We start from the raw sequence: 21118 nt of genomic DNA on the forward strand, positions 1-21118 counted from the left end.
AGCAGGTTCTATCTGTGATGAAGGATTTCCAGGCAGAGCCTTTAACTCAGGCTTTCTGTGGTCGGCTCTGGGGGGATGCTAACCACCTCCTGAGTCCCTCGGGTGCGAATCTCCCTAAGTGGACTGGGCCCAGGGCCTTCCTAGCCACACTCTTCCAGGTTAACACCCCATCTTCTCTCAAACTCTGTTTTTCTTTTATGTGTATTTTGTTGCATGTGGAAGAGCAATATGGGAGTAGAAAAAAAGGTTTTGGGCCAAATAATGCAGTATGGTTGGAAATGCTTCCTTGTGCAGATTTGGCATAAAAATAAACTTCTCTGGGAGAGGGCTGTTGGTGCTTGTTGTTCATTAATATGCTGAAATGATTTCACACCCCCACCCATTTTGAAGGTTCTTTGAGGCTGATTTCTATTCATTTTCTTCTGGGAAGAAGATAAAATGGGTGGTGGCGGGGAGAGGTGTGAGGGGCAGGAAGTAGAACTTGTGAGAAATACTACTATTTGAGTGGTTCTCTTAGTTACACAGGCTTAAGGGCTTGGATGTCTATGCTTGTGGATTGGTGTCTTCTTAGGAAAAAAGACATTTAGGGAGTGCTTTATTTTCACGTGCCATCGGCCAGCCTGGAAGTGTGGTTAGCAGGTCTGGATGTACAGGGCAGGATGGACATGGAGACACACTATACAACCACAATACACCATCACAGGTGAAGAACCACACACATACACACACACACACACACACATACACACACACACACACACACATACACAGACACACACACACACACACAGTCCTTGGTGTTCCTATAGGACTTCTTTTTTCAGGAATTTCTTTTTTTTTAGCATTCTAGGGTAGAGTATACACTTGATGTGGGCACAACTATGTGAAAAATATATGCAGGGTGTCCCAAAAAATGTGTATGCATTTTAACAGCCAATAGCTCACTTTTGAAAATGAAGCGTATTTTAATCAACTCTGCCTTTATAATTATTCAAAGTGTGTATAGACATTTTTGGGGGGATAGCTTATGTATAGGTTTTGTTTTGATTTTACAGGGATCCACTGAATAAAACCAACGTTCTTGATCGGGATGGCATTTACTCAACCAAGAGGGACATTCCACAAGCCAGGGCCTGTGTGGCTGTCCTGGTCACCTGCCTCTGAAACCCTGGGAACACGGCTTAATTAAGTAAATGCCCAACAAATATTAGTGCAGCATTGATTTGGGAAGGGGGAGGGCTTTGTGGGTTCAGGGCCTGTGGGTGGCTGGTACCTGGCTGGGGGTCGGTGTAATCCACAGTGTAGCCGTCCAGCTGCAGCAGCTCCTGAGGTTCCGCTTTCTTCTCCCGGTAACTGCACATGGCGAAGGTGTACTGACTGACCTGGAGGAGAGACAGACGGTGAGGCCGGGCCTCAGAGCCCACCTCCCCAGGAGACACCTCTGCCTTTAAGGTCCTTCCCCCCACCTCCCCAGGAGACACCTCAGCCTTTAACACATCCCCTCCCCCCCCCACCTCCCCAGGAGACACCTCAGCCTTTAACACATCCCCTCCCCCCCCCACCTCCCCAGGAGACACCTCAGCCTTTAACACATCCTTCCCCCATATTTCCAGGAGGCACCCCTAGCCTTTAACATGTCCTTTCCCCTGAGGCCCTGTGTGCAGGAACGGGGTTCAAAATAAGTTTTGTCACCTTTGGCTGTGTGGCATGGAACAAGTTACTCAGCCTCTCTGGTTCCCTGTGATCTCATCTGTAGACTGGATATAATCTGAGAACCTACCTCCTCACTCAATTTGAATGGGTTCACATGGAATGCACTTAGACTCAGTTACTGGTGCTCAGTAATTGCCGAATAACAGTTGGCTGCTACCGTCACTGCTGATATTTTAATTGGGATAAGCCACATGAAATTGCCATTTTTGCAGGTCAAATAGTGGCAATTGACTGTGGCCCTAGCTGCGACTGCCAAGCTCACATCATAACACAGGCCTTTTGGTCATTCATTTATTTATGCTCCAACTTTTAAATTTTTTTTTAGTATTTCATTTTTCCAGGCCCATTTTCAGCATCAAGCCTCCCATTTTACACCCCCTGCCCCCCCCGCCCCCCCCCCGCACCCCAGTCCACTGAAGGAGAGCCTTTGGTTCCTCTGAAAAGTCTCCTGCTCATCTCAGACGCAGGAGTGACATGCTGTCATAAGCAATGAGCGTGCCACTGCTGGGAGCCAGTCATGGTATAGCCACCCTCTCCCACGGCTCGGCCGTGGTCCCGGATGTAGCCCACATTACCCACACGGGCGGGATGCTGTGCCGGGTGGGCCTGCGGCTGCAAGCGGCCTTCAGGACCTGTCGCCACGGTGCATCCAGACCCGGGTGGACATTACTGCTCTGGCCTGTCTGCCAGGAGCCCGTGGGAGAGTGAGCATCCTTCGGGCTTCAGGCTACAGGCTCGTGGCATATTTAGCATCCACGATGTCAAATGCTTTGGCGAAAAAGTGCCGTATCCCTCATCTCTTAGTTCCCTTTATTGAAAGAGACGTGTTCTAAGTGAACTTTGATCGCTGCTGGGGACATTCTTAGTCTCCTTCTCCATGGTGAAGTTGGCTTCTTTTTTTGAAGGCAAGAGAAACTGGCGCTCTCAAGCCCTGCAGCACCTCCACCTGGGAGGCCCGAGGATCCCAGAGGGAGATAAAGGGACAGCGTTTACTGGTTGCTTTATCTGCTGCTGCCCTCTGTTGGTTTCTGATGAAACCTTTCGGCACAACTTTGTGCCTTTATAATGCATGGAGTTTGCAGAACCTGTTCCTTATATTGCAAGGCCTTGATGGGCTCCAAGGGAAACATACAGCCAGGTCACTAGGAGTATTTTCATAAGTGGATATGTATTATTCTCGTGACAAGCAGAACACCCAATAGCACCCGCTTCTCTTAAAGTGGTATTTTTAAAATGAGAGTTAAGAGTGCAACCTTGGTAGTCACACAGGCCTATGCCCCACCCCAGCTCTGATAAGCTGTCACCTATCTGAGTCTGAGTCATCACCTGTATTCTACCTGCGTCTTATGGGTGCCGGGGGATTCTCTGAGCAGTGGAGGGCTTTATACAGTGTGCGTGACCCTCACCGAGAAAATGCTCAACACATGTATGGATGTAAACAGTTTCCTGGCATTTGGCACTGACATTCTAATATAGAGTTGGCTTATGGAGTCATATATCTTGGTTTTATTCCCCATACAGTGGGTATTCACTAATTGAGCCTGATTTTTTTTCTAGAAAGTTGATCTAATAAAGAGGTTTGTTTTTTTCTTCTTCTCTCTTCTCATTAACTGACATATAGTATGACTCTAAGCACAGCACCAGGATTTTCCAACCCATTACTGGTTCTATAGGTAGCTGATCCCCCGTGATGTGACCGTAATTATAGATATTGCTGGAACAGTGGACAGGATTTTTACCTGTCTCTGGCAATACCACATGGTACAGTTTGCTAATGTGATGATTTTCCAAACAAATATAGAGTTGCAGACACTCACTTGAGAACAGAAAAAAAATCACAACAGAAGGGTGTTATTTCAAGATCCTGCATTTACTCTCACTATAGGCTCCCGGCTGTTTGATTTTTTCTTGTTTCAGTTGCTTGCTTCTTGGAATGCTGTACACTGCTGCCCCCTTCTGGTAATACTGCTGAAGTTGTTCCTGACAACATTTGAGCTCAAGTAGTTGGTTTATTAGGACCATTTTAATTTGGGGTTTAATGACTTACTTTAGGAAATCAAGGAAGGGGTAAAAAATGATTTCTCTTTGAATATTTCAAGTTTGTGGGGAACCTCTGTTTTTTTCAGAGTGCTTGAGGGCGAAGGGATAGCAAAAGTTTGGCAGCTTTTTTATTTTTTTAAAGCATCCACAAGACATCACTAAGCGAAAGCTATTCCCAATGAAATGCATATTTTTATGTCCCCGTAGAATTCTACTGACACTGTATTTTGAAGGGAATTAATGAAATAGTGAGCATCTTTGCAATAATAGCATAGAAGAGTCTAGAACACACGTTGGGAGTCAGAGAGTCAACCAGCCCAGCTTGAGAGCCTGGACCAGGACATGAGAAAACATAAAGATCTCGTGACCTCAACTGTCCAGCAGAACCTGAAAATGCACTCTGGAGAGATGGGCGTAAAGGACTACAACTTCCACATGCTTGGGATTTTTCAGCCGGAATGCACCTTTCACCTTTCCATGGAATCATGGAGTTGGCTGTTGGGACTCCCGAGGGTACAATCTTCCTGCTTTTGTTTTAAAGGTAGCTAAAACTTCAGATACACAAGGAAGCCCTTAGCTTACTTCCAACCACTTATTTAAACTAGGAAAAGGTTTGCAATAATGTTTTGTACAGAGTGGGCAGGCCACATTCCTAGAGTGTGTGTATCTAGTGGGGGTAGGTTATAAATATGCAGATTCTTTAAGTCAGAACAATTGAAACAGAATCTGAGGTCCAGGAATCTCTACTTTTCATAAGTGTCTCAGGTATTTCTGATGCACACTAAAGCTTGAGAACCACTGTTTTAACATGTAGGAACTGTCTTGAAATTTTAAGTTTGCCCTGAGTTTCAATTATATTTAGCAACTAGAGTTCAGATAGGAGGGTTTTCTTGTTCCTGACTCACCCGCTTCTTCCTCCCAGCATCCATGGGAGATTATAGTACTTGGACCTACAACTAATGAGATACATTTTGTCTAAATCCCCTGTTCTTGCCTTTACTATCTTTCTTTAAGAATGATCCAGCTGTCATTTTTACTGAAGCCTGGTCACTAGCCCTTGTTCAAAGTTCACACACATATATTTTAGAAAAGACTTCTTTCTGTATGGCAGATTCATTCATTCATTCAATTATTTGTTCATTCGCCAAATACTTAGGTAGTAAGTGGGTGCTGGGAATATAAAGATGTACAACACCAGATGTGGTCCCTGCCCTCATGCCTAGCAGAAAGGTAGACATTAATTATATTAGCTCAGAAATGTGACATTAATGGTGATAAGTATTAAAAAGAGATCTATGGTACTGTAAGAGCTTGGGGATTTAGTGTAGTTGGGTGGTCAGGGAAGGTTTTAATGAGGAAACATTGACTAAAACATCACAGAGCTAAGATCTGAGGATGGAGAACACTTTTATAATGTGAAGCATACAGTTCCTGGGACCAATGACCATTTTTTAATGTGACATGGTTGTGTATGAAGAACCACAGAGTCTAAATACCAGACGTGTGTTAGGTTCCATTGGCTGCCTAGGGGCCATGGGCTTTGGGCGAGTCATTCAACCTCAGTTTTCTCTCACGTAAAAGGCGGATAAGACTTGCCCTCACTGTAGTACAGAAAGATTGTAAAGACCAACTGCATGACCACCTTGTAAACTCTGAGGACCATGTAAATATAAGCAATAATGAACGTTATTAGAGGAACCATAGAATATTATGGTTTGTATGTTGCTAAACAGGGGAGTGGAGGGTGTGTGGGTATCTCTGAAATAATTTGGCTGAAGACCAAACAAAAACTGATTTTAACCTGAAATCTTTGGGGCACAGTGGGCCGATAATATGGGAGGGGAGACTCCCTACCATGGTGAGAGGGCCTCTCATCCCTCTTCCTCTGGGGAGTTGTCACTATCCAGGCTCTTCTCCTCTCTTCCTTTTCCTTCCTCCTTCCACTATTTCCCGAATGGCCGTGCCACACACTGAGCTGGAGGAAGTGAATGTGTGCGGTGAGGGAAAGAGGGAAGGACGTCAAGGTGACTCAGAAACAGAACTGGTCTTGACACAGCGCATAGTGTACTGGGGGAGGCCAGGCAGAGTCCCAGGGAAGTCAGAGAGGCTGCCGGGCCACGTGAGCGTACTGAGGCGAGAACCGCCCATAACTGAGCACTGCTTCTTTGGGTGTAGCTTGTCTCTCCATTTATGTTGTGTTCTTCAGACTGGGCACAGCTCTTCTTGCCTGCCCAGCATCCATTTCTCCTGGCACTGGCATCCTGATTTTGCACTGGAGACAGCTCCGTGGGCCTGATCATCACAATGCCATCGCTGGCCCCTGCTATAAGTTGGGTGCGTGATCCAAGTTGGACCAACCCAATTCTCTCTCTCAGGTCTGGCTTTTGAGTGGAGATGGGAGGACAGAAAATGGTCAGAGCTGAGTTTGTCATGTCGCTATCCATGGTTCCCACGACCTAGACTTCTGGAACTGGTTTTGTTTGTAATAAGGACTGGTCATTCAACCTTTTCTGCAATCCCATGAACTACCTCAGTGCCTTTCAATACATTCCTTTTAAAAAAAATCTTAATTAGCTTGAGTCTGTTTGCCTATAAAGAACTCAAATAGAGTTCTCCTGGAAGTGAGGGACAGGGCCTCATAGTCCTCTATGACCTACCAACATGCCCTATACAAAGTAGGTGCTCCATAGATATTGGTCCATTGGTAGTCCGAGGAAATGTATCTCAAAATAAAATCTCCTTTATTGCTTAGCCATGGATTATTTTTGAGGTTGCACATAATTCCAAACCCTTTATTTGGCTAATTTACTTTAAGGTTTTGCTGTACCCCATAGCAATATGAAAGCAAAGGTCACCTCTTGCTTACAGCCAGAGAAGCATTTTGCCTCAGTGGCAGGCACATGAGTAGATCTGTAGGAGGTCTAGTCTTAGGAGCTCAGGGTTGGTGGAACTTTTAAGGCCTAAGAGGCGTTTGCGCCATGGTGAGGTTTCAGAACTGAGAGTGATCTAAATACCAGTCAGTGCTTAGAGCCAACACAGTAACCCGATAAACACCTTAGTCACTAAATTAAGGTGGCACACTTTGTGATGTCGTTCAGAGTACAGCAGAAATTAACTTTTTGCAAATTGAATTATAGTTTATATGCTCTGGTGGAGCCTGCAATTAAAAAGAGGCAATGGCAAATTCCTTTGCAAACTGAAAAATCCTGATGCAAAAAACAAACAAACAAACAAACAAAAAAGGAGGGATTTTCAAAGATATGTATTACTATTTTTGGATATTTTTTCTTAAAGAAATACTTGAGAGCAAAGATACTATTTAAATATTACTAATGTATTACTAGTATCAATATCTGCATCCATATCTATATCTGTATACACCGATGTTCTGTGCTGCATGGTTAATAATAGTCCCATTTGGGGAAGCCCAGAAGTCTATCAAAAAGGAAAATTCTAGTTGCTGAGAGAGTAAATCTTAAAATTTCCCATCATAAGAAAAAAAAAAAGGGGGGGGGGAATTTACAGGTAATAGAGCCAGAAGTATATGTGCAAACATGGGAAAATGTCTACAATGATTTTTTTAAAGCAATTTGCAGGACAACATGAAAAATTGATTATTTTTGGTTAAAGAAAGTCTATCTGGAAACATACGTTCCAGACTGTAAACATCATTATAGGGGGTCAGTTGAGACTTCTGGAAGCCCAGGCAGCAAGAAGAGTGGAGTGCTCCCCTACAGGTAGTTAAATATAAACACACTAACAATAAAATAGATGTGAAAAAGTCCAACTAAATTCTGAATTTTCTCAGGAGTATCTTAGTGTCTTTAGAAATAGCAGATTCTTCTAAAACAATGTTGGTGTCCCACTGTCCTAAACAGGCAAAGGCTTGCTCCATCCCTGGGGTCTCCCATCACAGACATGGTGGGAGTTCTCCTACTTATCTATAATAATAAAAGGGTAATATGCTAATTAGACCGGACATCATTCCGTACGTCCTTCCAGACAAAGCTGGGGCTGGAGGGAAGCCCGGGTCCTGGGTGCCAGAGGGAAGCCAATGCCGGCAGCCAGGGGAAAGAAGGCCTACTCTTGCATGAATTTCATGCATCAGACCTCTGGTCTTATATAATAAAAGGCTAATATGCAAATTGTCCCCTTGGGAGTTCGACTGCTTGCTATGACATGTGCTGACCACCAGGGGGAAGCACGGAATGAAGGAAGGTCCCGGCCCGCAGCCAGAAGGCCCTGATTGGCCCTGATCACCGACCAGGCCTAGGAACCCTACCCGTGCACAAATTTCATGCACCAGGCCTCTAGTCTTACATAATTCTGTATTATCAGAATAGAAATTAATGAGCATGCATGGATTTTTAAAAAATTTAAAGTGATATAAAAATAGGCAAAGGAACACAGGGAACACCCTGGATTCTGGAAATGTGCGTATGCCTCTGATCGGTGGTTACATGGATCTGTAAGGGCAAAACTTCATTGAGCTGCTGATTGAGCTTTGTGTGCTTCAGGTAGTTTACATCCATTAAAAACTATCCATTAATCCTGCCACGTGGTTAAAACTGATGGCTCCAAAGGCTGATTAATTAGAGTTGAAGAGTTACCTGCACCAACACAAAGAACCTTTTCTTCCATCGCTTCCAGACATTCTTGCCGATGGCCCATAAATACCTAAGGAAAAGGGAAAAGACACCGTTGCATTAATGCTTGTGTGAGTGCATCGTTTAATACACTTTACCGTGAGGCTTGGTGCTCAGAAACAAGGACATGCACGCGGCCCAGAAAGAGAAAGCAGATTCGAGCTGAGCAAGAAACAGCAGCCAAGTCCCTTCCCATCCTCAGCCTGACTGGCTCCGGAGCACCCTGAGAGAGTTACGTTGTGCCTCAATGTGGACTCGCGCCAAGTCTTTTAGGTCGGGGAAACTCCTAACAGGTGTGGTGCAAAGAGAAAAAAATTAGTGCTAAATCTCACAACTACCAATTCTTTACCTCTTACCACGTTTCATTCAGGAAAACCTTCCCTCAGGTTCTTTTTTTTTTTTTTTTTTTCTGCCAAAGGCAGGTGTATATGTTACAGGGAAGAAGTTGGAAGAAGTTTCAAGTTGACAGAGAAAGTCCTCCCTGTACTCCTCCCTCTTCCCCAAACGCTCTCCTGTTGGTGGAAATTCATCTTTATACAGAAACAGGAAATAAAAAAAGGAGGGTTGAGGACCACAGAGGCAAGGTCAAAGCCAGGGGTCCTCAAACTTTTTAAACAGGGGGCCAGTTCACTGTCCCTCAGACCGTTGGAGGGCAGGACTATAGTTTTAAAAAAAACTATGAACAAATTCCTATGCACACAGCACATATCTTATTTTGAAGTAAAAAAACAAAACGGCAAAAACACCCGCATGTGGCCCACGGGCCGTAGTTTGAGGACGCCTGGAAGGCTGTCCGGAGATTTTAAGACCAGTGTTGCTAATTCACTCATGAATTACCCCAAGGCCTGTGGATGGTTACATGTTGAACTGGCGCTGATCCAGGAAGGGAGGCTGGTGGTTTTCAGACTCTGTCAGGCCAGGTGAGGAGAGAGCTGGTCAAACCCCAACACTTTCTAACACTCCAGCCCAGGACTGGCTTCATCTGCTGTCAGAACCAACGGGACAACTTCCAAACCCTCACTTCACCTAGAATCAGACAGAATTTCCGCTTTGGAGCAGAAAGAACAATGCCCCTAATTACAGTTGATGCTGTTTGACAAATTCCAGGGGCCCTTGGAGTGGCTGGTGGCCCAAATCTACTCAGACCTTCAAGCCAGAACCTGGAGTCTCCTGGCGCCTCTGTCCCCGCCTCCTTGCTCCTCAATCGCCAAGTACAGCCGATTCACCTGCTGCAAAGTTCCTCCTCTGCTCAGTCCTCCCCTCACACCTCCACCAAGTCCTCCCCTCACACCTCCGCCAAGTCAGCCCCGGCCACAGGGCCGTGCCCAGGGCCAGTGCGGGGGAACCTCTGCGGGGGTTTCAGGGACCCCAGCATGATTTCCTCCTCCTGGTCCTGGGACAGGGCCACCGTCTGCAGTGCTCTCACGCCTCCCCCGCTGGAACTCCAGTGGGTCTCCCCATTTACATGAAGGGAGCCCCAAACTCTGGCCGCTCACATTCCACTTTCATGATTTCTCCCCTATCTGCCCGCCTGTTTATCCTATGATTCACTTGAAAGTTCAAGTTGACTTATTTAACATGAATACATTTATTTCGAAAGAAAACTTTACATTGTAGCCTTTATACACCAATTAGAACTTATGCAGCACACATTAAAATGCATTAGGATCCACTTAACTAATACATGCTTATCGGTGCATCCGTGGACGATCTTGTGTACCCTTCGTGGTGTGAATACACTCGGGGAAGCCTTGGCCTCTAAAGACAACATGCAGCATCCTGACCAGACCTGGCCGCGCTGCCTTTTCTGGCCCCGGTGAACTCTCCAGGCTCAGCTGGCGCCTTGTATTGTCTGTAATTCCTGACCACGTGATTTCACACCTTCATCTGTAACTTTGCACAGTTATGCTGCCTGAGTGCCTTCTCACGTTCTTCTTGAGTCTCCGTCCTTACTTGATGTCACCGCCTCCTGGGCCATGTAAGTCAATTCTGTGCTGGCAGCCGTCACTTACTTGCTTTTATCCTCACACACCCGTTGGACTGTGAGATCCTGGAGGGAAGGAACCTGGTCCTTTCTTTCTAGGTTTCTGGCACAGACACCTCTCCTTTTCAACTTCCTAGTGCAGTTCCCGGTAGAACTGCCCCTTGAACTGTGTGGGTCCACTAATACACCGATTTTTTTCAGTAAATACAGTCTGCCTGTCGTATCTGAGGGTTTCACATTTGCAGATTCAACCAGTAGTGGATCAAAAACAGAATTTTGCATTCCCAAATGCGGTTTCCCAGCCTCGGATTCTGGCGGACTGCAACCCTGGGTGAATCTGCGGATGTGAAGGGCCTGTGCGGGGGTTCGGTGTCTCTGACTGCAGAACAGTTGAGGGGTCAACTGTGCATGGTAGGTGGTCAATAAGTATTGGCAATATTTTAATTGGTTTTGAATGCCATGTTCTTGAAAAAGCAGAGCAACCTTTATAATGATTTCGGATGAGATTTAAAAACATCGCATAAAGACATGCAATGCATCACCAAGTCTTTTGAATTCTCCTTCCAAAGTATATCCTGCCTATTTCTATCTCCACTGCTACTCCCCAAACTACGTCAAGTTCACCTGGGCCATGGCAATAGGCTCCTCTCTGGTCTCCCCTCTTCCACTCTTGCCCCAAACTCCATTCACTTCACAGCAGTGACATTTTAACTGGGTAAATTGTAGCATTAACACACTCATTCTAAATAAGGATGGAAAACCAGGGAGGGTTTTAGGCAGGGGAGTGACAAGGTTATATTTCTACTTAAGATGACCCCAGTGGCCGTGGTGGTGAATGTGCTGTTGATGGGAGGGGCAAGAGAAGCAGGAAGCCAACCAGGAGAGGGTGACAGTGTGCAGATGAGAGGGGGTGGGCCGGACCCAGGCTGAGGCTGTGGGGACGGTTGGATGGCTATTCTTCACCCTGAAGCCAACTCTGTCAGCTCTGTATTATGTGGACCACATTGCTGTCCTGGACAGAGCTCTCAACCCTCTTGAAGTAATAGATTATCATATTCATGCAGAAACGGAGGCTGGGCCAGGGACAAGGACAGAGAGGGTTATTGTCTGTGCTGGTGAGGAGCCTTCCAGCACTAGTTCTGCCAGTTACCCTGAGATGCTGGGCAAGCTGCTTAACCTCCCAGTGTTCTCCAAACAGGGCCAAGGGTGTGTGGGGGAATTAAGTGAGGTGATGCTTGAGAAGTATAAGCATGAGGCATGGCAGGAAGTAGATGCCCAATAAAAGCTGTCTTATGATAAAACTAGAGGCCTGGTGCACGAAATTCGTGCACGGGGATGTGTGTCCCTCAGCCCAGCCTATACCCTCTCCAATCTGGGACCCCTTGAGGGATGTCCAACTGCCCGTTTAGGCCCGATCCTACTGGTAGGATCGGGCCTAAACGGGCAGTTGGACATCCCTCTCACAATCCAGGACTGCTGGCTCCCAACTGCTCACCTGCCTGCCTTCCTGATTGCCCCTAACTGCTTCTGCCTGTCAGCCTAATCACCCCCTAACCACTCCCCTGCCAGCCTGATTGATGCCTAACTGCTCCCCTGCTGGCCTGATTGTCCCTAACTGCCCTCTCCTGTAGGCCTGGTCACCCCTAACTGTCCTCCCCTGCAGGCCTGGATCCCCCCTAACTGCCCTTCCCTTCAGGCCTGGTCACTCCCAACTGCCCTCCCTTGATCGCCCCCAACTGCCCTCCCTTGCAGGCCTGGTCCCTCCCAACTGCCCTCCCTTGCTGGCCATTTGTGGTGGCCATCTTGTGTCCACATGCGGGGAGCCATCTTTGACTACATGGGGGCAGCCATCTTGTGTGTTGGAGTGATGATCAATTTGCATATTACTCTTTTATTAGATAGGTTAGAGGCCTGGTGCATGGGTGGGGGCTGGCTGGTTTGCCTTGAAGGGTATCCTGGATCAGGGTGGGGGTTCCCTTGGGGCGTGGGGCGGCCTGGGTGAGGGGCCTGTGGTGGTTTGCAGGCTGGCCATGCCCCCTGGTGACCCAAGCAGAGGCCCTGGTACCTAGGATTTATTTATCTTCTATAATTGAAACTGTAGCCTTGAGCGGAAGCCAGGGCCAGCCAGGAAGCTTGGCTTCCTCCATTGCCGGGGAAACCCAAGCCTCCTGCTCGCTCTGTGGCTACAGCCATCTTGGTTGGGTTAATTTGCATACTCAGTCCTGATTGGCTGGTGGGCGTGGCTTGTGGGCATAGCAGAGGTATGGTCAATTTGCATGTTTCTCTTTTATTAGTATAGACTAGAGGCCCGGTGCACTGGGAAGTCCTTCAGCCAGGCCTGCACCCTTTCACAGTCTGGGACCCCTCGGGGGATGTCCAGCAGGCGGACATCCCCCAAGGGGTCCTTAGCACTGCCACTGCACTTGCCAGCTGTGAGCCTGGCTTCTGGCTGAGCAGAGCCCCGCTGTGGGAGCACTGCTCTGCATTGAGCGTCTGACCCCTGGTGGTCAGTGTGCATCATAGCAACCGGTCGTTCTGCGGTTTGGTCGATTTGCATTTTAGGGCTTTATTATATAGGATACTCCCTGTACAGAGGAAAGCATAGCATTACTTGTAGTAAACAATAGCTAGATGTGTGAAAGGAGATCTCCTTGGACATCTGTACATGGATAAGATAAAATATCAAATTAAAAAAGTGCATGAAGAATTTTATATTTTTAGTAATGACTGGCAGGTTGTAACATCTCATAATTTCTGAAATTATACTAGCAGCTACTACTCATTTTCTCTTCCCCCTTAACTTAAATCCACATAAAGAGATTAGAAACAATGAACGAAGCTACTACATCTAAAGCATTTAGTTTTACTTGATGAGAATGGAAGTAGGAAAAGGAGTTCTCTGGTTCCCATAGAATGTAACTCAGATGAAATCACTAACTTTTCTTCAGAATAAAAACAATAGCCACTGCTGAGAGAAGTCCTGCTCGCCTTCTGTGCTATGCCAAGCACGTCGCAGGAGTTCATTGCGCCCACCCGGAGGGGTTAAGAGCTTGACTGTGGAGCCACGCTGCCTAGGTTTGTGTGTGACCTTGGGCAAGTCACTAGACCTATCTCGGCCTTAGTTTTCTCACCTGTACAATGGGGATAATAACAACGGGACCTACTTCAAAGGCTGTCATGAGGATTGAAGTAACTAGAGAGAGAGATAAAGTGCTTGGAACAATAACTGGCACAACACAAACACTTATTGTTTGCTGTTAATCCTACTTTTCAGTTTAGGAAACTGATGTTTAGAAAGTTCAAGCACCTTCCCTAGGGCTCCAGCGGTAAATGGCATCAGCACAGCCTGGTTCTAGGGCACTGTCTTCCCTACCATCTCCTCCTGGTCTAGAGGACAAGCTTGATTTCTTTATTGAAACAAGACCAGGAATAGTTATTTCAGCTGGACAGAGAGAGAGAGGGCTTCTGGGGAAAGGCCCTGGGAGGGCGAGCCGAGTGGATCAGAGAAAACGCAGCAGCCCTCCTATGGAAAGAGGCAGTCGATTTGTGTGGAGGGGGCTTTCCCTCGGAGGTTTTCCTCAGAACCCATCACTAATGTGGCACATGCCAGAAGGTGTCAAAACGGAGCAAACTGAGGGCTGCAACGTCCTGCATCTGGCTGGTGGGCTCCTGCGCTGTCTTCTCTCAGGGTGAGCCGTGCTCATAAACTGAAGGGGAAGCACCTGGGGCAGATGAAGTCTGTCATTGCAGACGCACAGGTGCCCCTGGCCCTCACCCTACAGACAGCTGTCTGTGTGGGCATTGGTGCCCCCCAACTCTCTCCCCAGGCCTCCTGGATATGTGGAAATCTGGATTTATGAGCAGATAAATCAGCACTGTGGTGCAGTGAGCCGAAGTCTGGCCTGGTGGTTATATCTCAGGAACACCTAGGTGAGAGTCCTGGGCTTGTCATGAGCTGTCCCTTGGTGTAGCTGCCTGTGCCTCAGTTTCCTCGGCTGTAAGTGGGGATAGCACAGCACCTACTCCATCGGTTGTTGTGAGGGCTGGTGGAGATGATGCATGTCAAGTGTTTAGCACAGTAACTGGCACGTAGTAGGATCTTGATAATGTTCGGCATTGCTGTTGAGTGTTGTTATTCTTGCTGCTACTAGTGGTAGTAGAAAGAGTCTGTAACTACCAACTTTGCAAAGGCGTCACCTTTGGATTCTTTATTTCAATGTATGTTCTGCTTTATTTCAATTTATTTTCTGTTGGGAAATAAGATGAAGCCTGGGTTTGGGTCTCCAGGTCGCATTTTGCATCATGATTCCAATGCATCCTGTCTTGTGGCATTTTGGTAAATCCCATGCCAGTGGGCCACTGCCATCCCTGCCATTCCCTGCGGCATTTTAGTTTGATGAGAGTCCAGAGGACTAACAAGAGACAAGGAAGCCCAGCCGGTGTTGCTCAGTGGTAGAGCATCAACCCAGGAACCAAGAGGTCACCAGTTTGATTCCTGGTCTGGGCACATGCCCAAGTTACTGGCTCAATCTCCAGTAGGGGGCGTGCAGGAGGCAGCGATTGATATTTTTCTCTTATAGATGTTTCCATCTCTCCCTCCCTCTCCCTTCCTCTCTCCCTAAAATCAATAAAAACATATATTATTTTTTTTTAAAAAAGAGAGATGAGGAAGGTGCACTTGGGTTCAACTTAAGTCCCAGGAATCCCAGTCAAATGCATGGAAGACTCCCTGGCCTCAGGGTCCCCTGCCCTGGACTACTTGGCAGGGCAGTACCCGGGGGGAATAAAAAAATGGGACAGTGTCCTTCACGTGGTGTTTGTGACTGTAAGTGAAGCAGGACCTCAGCTGTTTATTAAGCACCTACTGTGCTTAGCACTAGCGTGCACATGATGGGCACTCAACAGGTATCCATGGGGAAAACGTTTTATTGTGTATCTTCCGTTAGGATGTCGGGGGATGGGCAGCCAGTGAGCGCCTCACAAAGGAGCCAGAGTGACTGACAAGCCCAGAAATGGGGGTTGGTGCTGCCCTGGTCCAGGTGCAGAGGGAGGCACTTGTTTTTTCTGAGCAAAATCTTTTTCCCCCAGAAATTCTTCATGACAATTTTTTTCTAAGAAGAGCAGTCACAGTGACACAAAAACCATAATTCTTACTGGAAGGCCTCCCGCCCCGCTGGGAAGTGAGAGAGAACAAGGGGTGGGCGCTGAGACTCCAGTGGCTCAGTCTGCTTGTAGCAGCCTAGCAGGGCCCATGCCTGAGGAAAGGTGCAAAGCATGGGCGAATGCAAACAACACCAATGGTAACAAACACCACCGACTCCGCTGTAGCTGTAGCTCTCACCTTACAGCAAATGCTTGACATTTATTAACTCATTTAATCCTCACAGTAACCCTCAGGGCCAGTGCTATCATTACCTCCATTTCATGCTGAGCAAAATGAGGTCCAGAGAGGTTAAGCAACTTGCCCTCAGCTAGTAAGTGGTAGTGCCAAAGGTTACAGTCTAGGCCAGTGATGGCGAACCTATGACACGCGTGTCAGCACTGACACATGTAGCCATTTCTGATGACACGCGGCCGCTGAGGTTTATTAAATACAATTATATATAACAATTATACATTTATGTTATTTAAACTATAAATATCGTGAAATAATGTTTTTTCCTCAAAGTGACACACTACCCGAGTTATGCTCAGTTTTTTGGCGAAGTTTGACACACCAAGCTCAAAAGGTTGCCCATCACTGGTCTAGGCAATTGACCTAATTGGCCTTTCTATATACTAACATAATAAAGAAGATAAAATGGAATAATAAAGATATTCAATTAATTCAAAAGAAGGAAGAAAAAGAGGAAAAAAGAAACATATCAGATGGGACAAACAAAAAACAACTAGCAAGATGACAAACAGCAATTTAATTTAAACCTAACCATTTCAATAATTATATTAAATATAAATAGGCTAAACAAATATTCTCATTACAAGGCAGAGCTACAGCCTGGCTGGTGTTGCTCAGTGGTTGAGCCTTGACCCATGAATCAGGAGGTTACGGTTAGATTCCCAGTCAAGGCACATACTGGGTTGCAGGCTCGATCCCTGATGGGGGTATGCAGGAGGCAGCCAATCAATGATTCTCTCTCATCATTGATGTTTCTATCTCTCTCCCTCTCCTATCCTCTTTGAAATCAATAAATAAAAAATTATTTTTTAAAAAAACTTGTTAAAACATAAAAGGAAAATCAGTATTGTTGTGAATTACTTCAGGTTGATGGACTGAAGTGGTTCATTGAATTTAAGTTTCAGGTTTGTAGTTAAGGTTGTACTGAAACTATTCTAGACCTGGCTCTGAGGCTTACTCTGAGTTGGGCAAGTATTTTCCTTATTTGTAAAATGTGGATTCTAAGCCTCAGTTTCCTTATTTGTAAAATGGGGGCTCATTCATTCACTTATTTATGCAACAAATAATTTATTAGAAAAGAGGAAAAAATGGCGACGGAATAGAGTCGGGTTTGGAGTCTGTTCCTGGGGCGGAGAGTCGGAGCAGCAGAGGCTCGCAGAGGGAGTGTATGTGGGCAAGCCAAGGGACAGCTAAACTCCAGGAGAAGGCGGGGGAGTGCTGGGCAGTGTTCCTCTGACCGCGCAGCACCCACAGGGGCTGGGTCCCCTCCCGGAGCTGCGGGCTCGCCGGGCGCCTCGCCATCTTGCAAGGAAAGGAGGATTTTAGTGGAAACCTGACTTTCCGCGACAACTGCAAACACTGAACTGCTGGGAGCACCAGACCACCGGTCCCCTATCGGCGCAAACATTCGGATTCAAAGGAACTCTTCACTGCACCACGGAAAGGTCAGATTTCGCCTGAAATGAGGGGCGGTTTCTAATCCCCGCGGTGGGTGAGGGAAGCGCTGGGTGAGGGAAGCGCGGCAGCCACAGGACCGGCAGGAGCCGGGAGGTCTGTGCCTAGAAAAATCGGCGGCAGTTGGAACTGCCGTGATCCGTGAATGAGGAGGGGGGTCTTCTGAGCTGCTAACAGAAGTGACCTCTTGAAAGCAACTCATTTTAATCTGACGAGGAGGGTCAGACTAAGAATTTTCAAAGGAGTGCAGGCTCCTTAGCCTGGTGCACAGACCCACGGTCCGCACACTTGGGCTCTTTCCGACTCTGATTGCTAAGCCCAATACAGAGGTAAACCCAGGTGGAAACCCTGAAAGACTGCAGGGGGAAGGTGTTTTTTCGGAACCTGGGGACCAGAGCTGCGTGTGACCATCAGAGAGGCAGCTCTGAGGCGCACACCTCCACAAGCTCTGAGGCGCACACCTCCACAAACCGGTAGTGAGTGCCATAGAGGGAAAAAAAAAAAAAAAAAAAGAGCTAGAGAGGCCCGGAAGTCAATTCAGAAACACTGCCACCCAGGGGCTGAAACGCTAATTGTCTCTGGTGTAATAAAAAATAAATACGAGAAATTAAGACACGGCTGGCTTAAAAAGCAGGACTGGCTTCCAACACTGAGGAGCCCTGGAATGAAGCTGAACTGAAATACCGCCCAGACTGGGAAAAAGGCGTACCAAACAGAATAATAGAGGAAGTGAATGACAGCCGCTACTGCACATTTTAGTCTTCCTATTTTTTAATTTTCAATTCTTTTTTCAATTTTTTAAATTTTTTATTCTTATATTTTTTATTTTCATTTTTTGCATCTTTTACTTAAGAAACTAATTTTTTTTCTTTTTCCTCACTCGATTTTCACCTTTTTAATTATTACATTTTTTTTTTCAATCAGCACTATTATTACTATTATTTTACTTTTTTTTTTTTTTTTTTTTTTTAATGTCATTTGATTTTCTCTTTCTTTTATTTTTGGATTAGTGTCCTACATTCGATTTGCATCTTTCCCTTACAATCGCTTTACCCTATCTCAAAGCTAACATTATGCCATCACTCTCCTCCTAACCTTTCCCCCTTGGTCCCCAGTTTATCTTAACCCTTTCTGGCTTTAGATTTTCCCTACTTTTTCAGTTTACTCCCTGCTAAAACTTCACCCTACTTATATATCTAATTCCCAACCCCCTGCTCCAAATCCATACAAACCTCTCTCTACGCTACCTTAAAAAAATTATTTTTCTCTCGGGCCTTTTGTTGTTGTTTGCTTGAATGTTGATTAGATTGAATTTTTATGCTTTTTTATGAGATTGTTTTGATTATTCTTTTTGTTGGTTTGGTTGGTTCTTTTGTTTGCTTTGTATTTGTTTGTTTTTTACTTTTGCTTTCCCTTGCCTCACTTGATATTAGCTGCTGTTGCAGTTTGTATTAATCTCCAGGCTCGTGTTGCTGGAATTTGCTGGGAATAGTGGTTGTTCTAGTGGAGTTTACTCCCCATATATATAGTTTGTTCCCCTTTTCTCTCTTAGTATCATTCTTGTCTCTCTTACTTTTTTTTTCTTTTCTTTTTCTTTTCTGTTATTTCTTTTTCTTTTCTTTCTTTCTGCTCTTTTCCCAAGTTCAGATTCACACTCTTTGTTTTTTGTTTTTTTTTTTTCGTTGTTGTTCTTTCTTTTTACTCTCCCTCTCCCACTCCTATTCCCTAATTTGTCTTTCTCTGGTGGTTACCTTTATTGGAGGTTATTAATATCATGAATACAATTCTGTTCAGTGCCTTGTCTGTTGTGCCTGGTTGTGTTGTATTTTATACCTTTAAATCAACGCCAGAGAGAGAAATCTATATAACCAGACATCCGGAGAAGAGAGACCATGAGGAGACAAAGAAACAGCCCCCACAGGAAAGAGAAGCAGGCATCACCAGAAAAGGAAGTAAACGATTTAGAGGCAAACAACCTATCAGAGAAAGAATTCAGAGAAATGGTCATAAAGTGGCTGAAAAGGATGGAAGACAAATTCGACAATATGAGTAAGAACCAAGAAGAAATGAAGAAGAACCAAGAAGAAATGAAAAATGACATCGCTGCTGTAAAGAACTCAATAGAAAGCATCAAGAGTAGACTAGATGAAGCAGAGGACCGCATAAGTGAGCTAGAAGACAAGATGGAAAAAAATACCCAATTACAACAGCTTCTAGAAACAAAAATTAGAAAGATTGAGGAGAGCGTAAGAGAACTTCGGGACAATACAAAACAAAACAACATCAGGATAATAGGGGTGCCAGAAGGAAAGGAAACTGAGCAAGGAATAGAAAACCTGTTTGAAGAAATTATAACAGAAAACTTCCCTGATATAGGGAAGAAAAAACCCACACAAATCCAAGAAGCTCACAGAGTTCCAAGCAAAATGAACCCCAAAAGACTGACGCCAAGGCACATTATAGTTAAGTTGGCAAACACCAACGACAAAGTAAGAATCTTACAAGCGGCCAGAGAGAGACAGACAGTTACATACAAAGGAACCCCCATCAGACTAGCAACTGATTTCTCAACAGAAACTCATCAGGCCAGAAGGGAATGGAATGAAATATACCAAGTCATGCAAAGGAAGGGTCTAAATCCAAGAATACTGTACCCAGCAAGGCTATCAATCAAAATTGAAGGTGAAATCAGGAGCTTCACAGACAAAAAAGGACTAAGGGAGTTTATCACCACCAAACCAGCAATGAAAGAAATGCTAAAGGGTCTGCTGTAAAAAAAAAAAAAAAAGAAAGAAATAGGAAGCAAAGAAGGTACACAGGGGTATAGAATAAAAATGACATCAAATAAGTACCTATCAATAATAACTTTAAATGTAAATGGATTGAATGCCCCAATCAAAAGACACAGGGTAACAGACTGGATAAGAAAACAAAACCCAGATATCTGCTGTCTACAGGAAACCCACCTCAAAAAAAAGGATGCATACAGACTGAGAGTAAAGGGATGGAAAAAGGTTTTCCAGGCAAATGGAAATGAAAAAAAAAGCGGGGGTTGCAATACTTATATCTGACAAATTAGATCTCAAAGTGAAGGACATAACAAGAGATAATGAAGGCCACTTCATAATACTAAAGGGAGAAATCCAACAAGAAGAAATAACTCTGGTAAACATATATGCACCCAATACAGGAGCACCAAGATACATTAAAAAACTCCTGGAAGCCAAAACCGGTTTGGCTCAGTGGATTGAGCGTCGGCCTGCGGACTCAAGGGTCCCGGGTTCGATTCCGGTCAAGGCATGTACCTTGGTTGCAGGCACACCCCCAGTGGGGGGTGTGCAGGAGGCAGCTGATCGATGTTTCTCTCTCATCGATGTTTCTGGCTCTCTGTCCCTCTCTCTTCCTCTCTGTAAAAAATCAATAAAATACATTTAAAAAAAAAAAAAAAAAAAAAAAAAAAACTCCTGGAAGATATCAAAGGAGAGATTGACAGTAATACAATCATAGTAGGAGACTTCAATACCCCACTATCACCATTGGACAAATCCTCTAAACAAAAAATCAGCAAAGAAACATCAAACCTAAATGACTCACTAGAACAGATGGAATTAATCGACATCTTCAGAACATTTCACCCCAAAGCCACAATATACATTCTTCTCAAGTGCACATGGGTCATTTTCAAAGATAGACCATATGTTAGGACATAGGCAAAGTCTCTCCAAATTCAAGAAGATAGAAATCATATCAAGTATCTTCTCAGATCACAGTGGCATAAAACTGGAAATCAACTACAATAAAAACAACCCAAAGAAATCAAACACTTGGAGACTAAACAGCATGCTATTAAACCATGACTGGGTTACCAAAGACATCAAGGAAGAA

At 45.2% G+C, this 21118-nt stretch overlaps 1 protein-coding gene across 8 annotated transcripts in view; it reads right to left on the reverse strand.

Annotated features, from left to right (window-relative positions):
• The window catches only part of CADPS (calcium dependent secretion activator), a 468003-nt gene that overhangs the window by 151604 nt on the left and 295281 nt on the right, over positions 1 to 21118 (reverse strand). For all 8 annotated transcript variants that reach the window (XM_054729907.1, XM_054729908.1, XM_054729904.1 and 5 more), the window contains 2 exons: positions 8364 to 8430; positions 1274 to 1382 (listed from right to left, as the gene is read on the reverse strand). In XM_054729907.1, the coding sequence (XP_054585882.1) occupies positions 1274 to 1382; positions 8364 to 8430 (176 nt within the window). The remainder of the gene's footprint in view (positions 1 to 1273; positions 1383 to 8363; positions 8431 to 21118) is intronic.

The sequence above is a fragment of the Eptesicus fuscus genome, chromosome 18 (genome assembly GCF_027574615.1).
Source record: "Eptesicus fuscus isolate TK198812 chromosome 18, DD_ASM_mEF_20220401, whole genome shotgun sequence".
Lineage (NCBI taxonomy): Eukaryota > Metazoa > Chordata > Mammalia > Chiroptera > Vespertilionidae > Eptesicus > Eptesicus fuscus.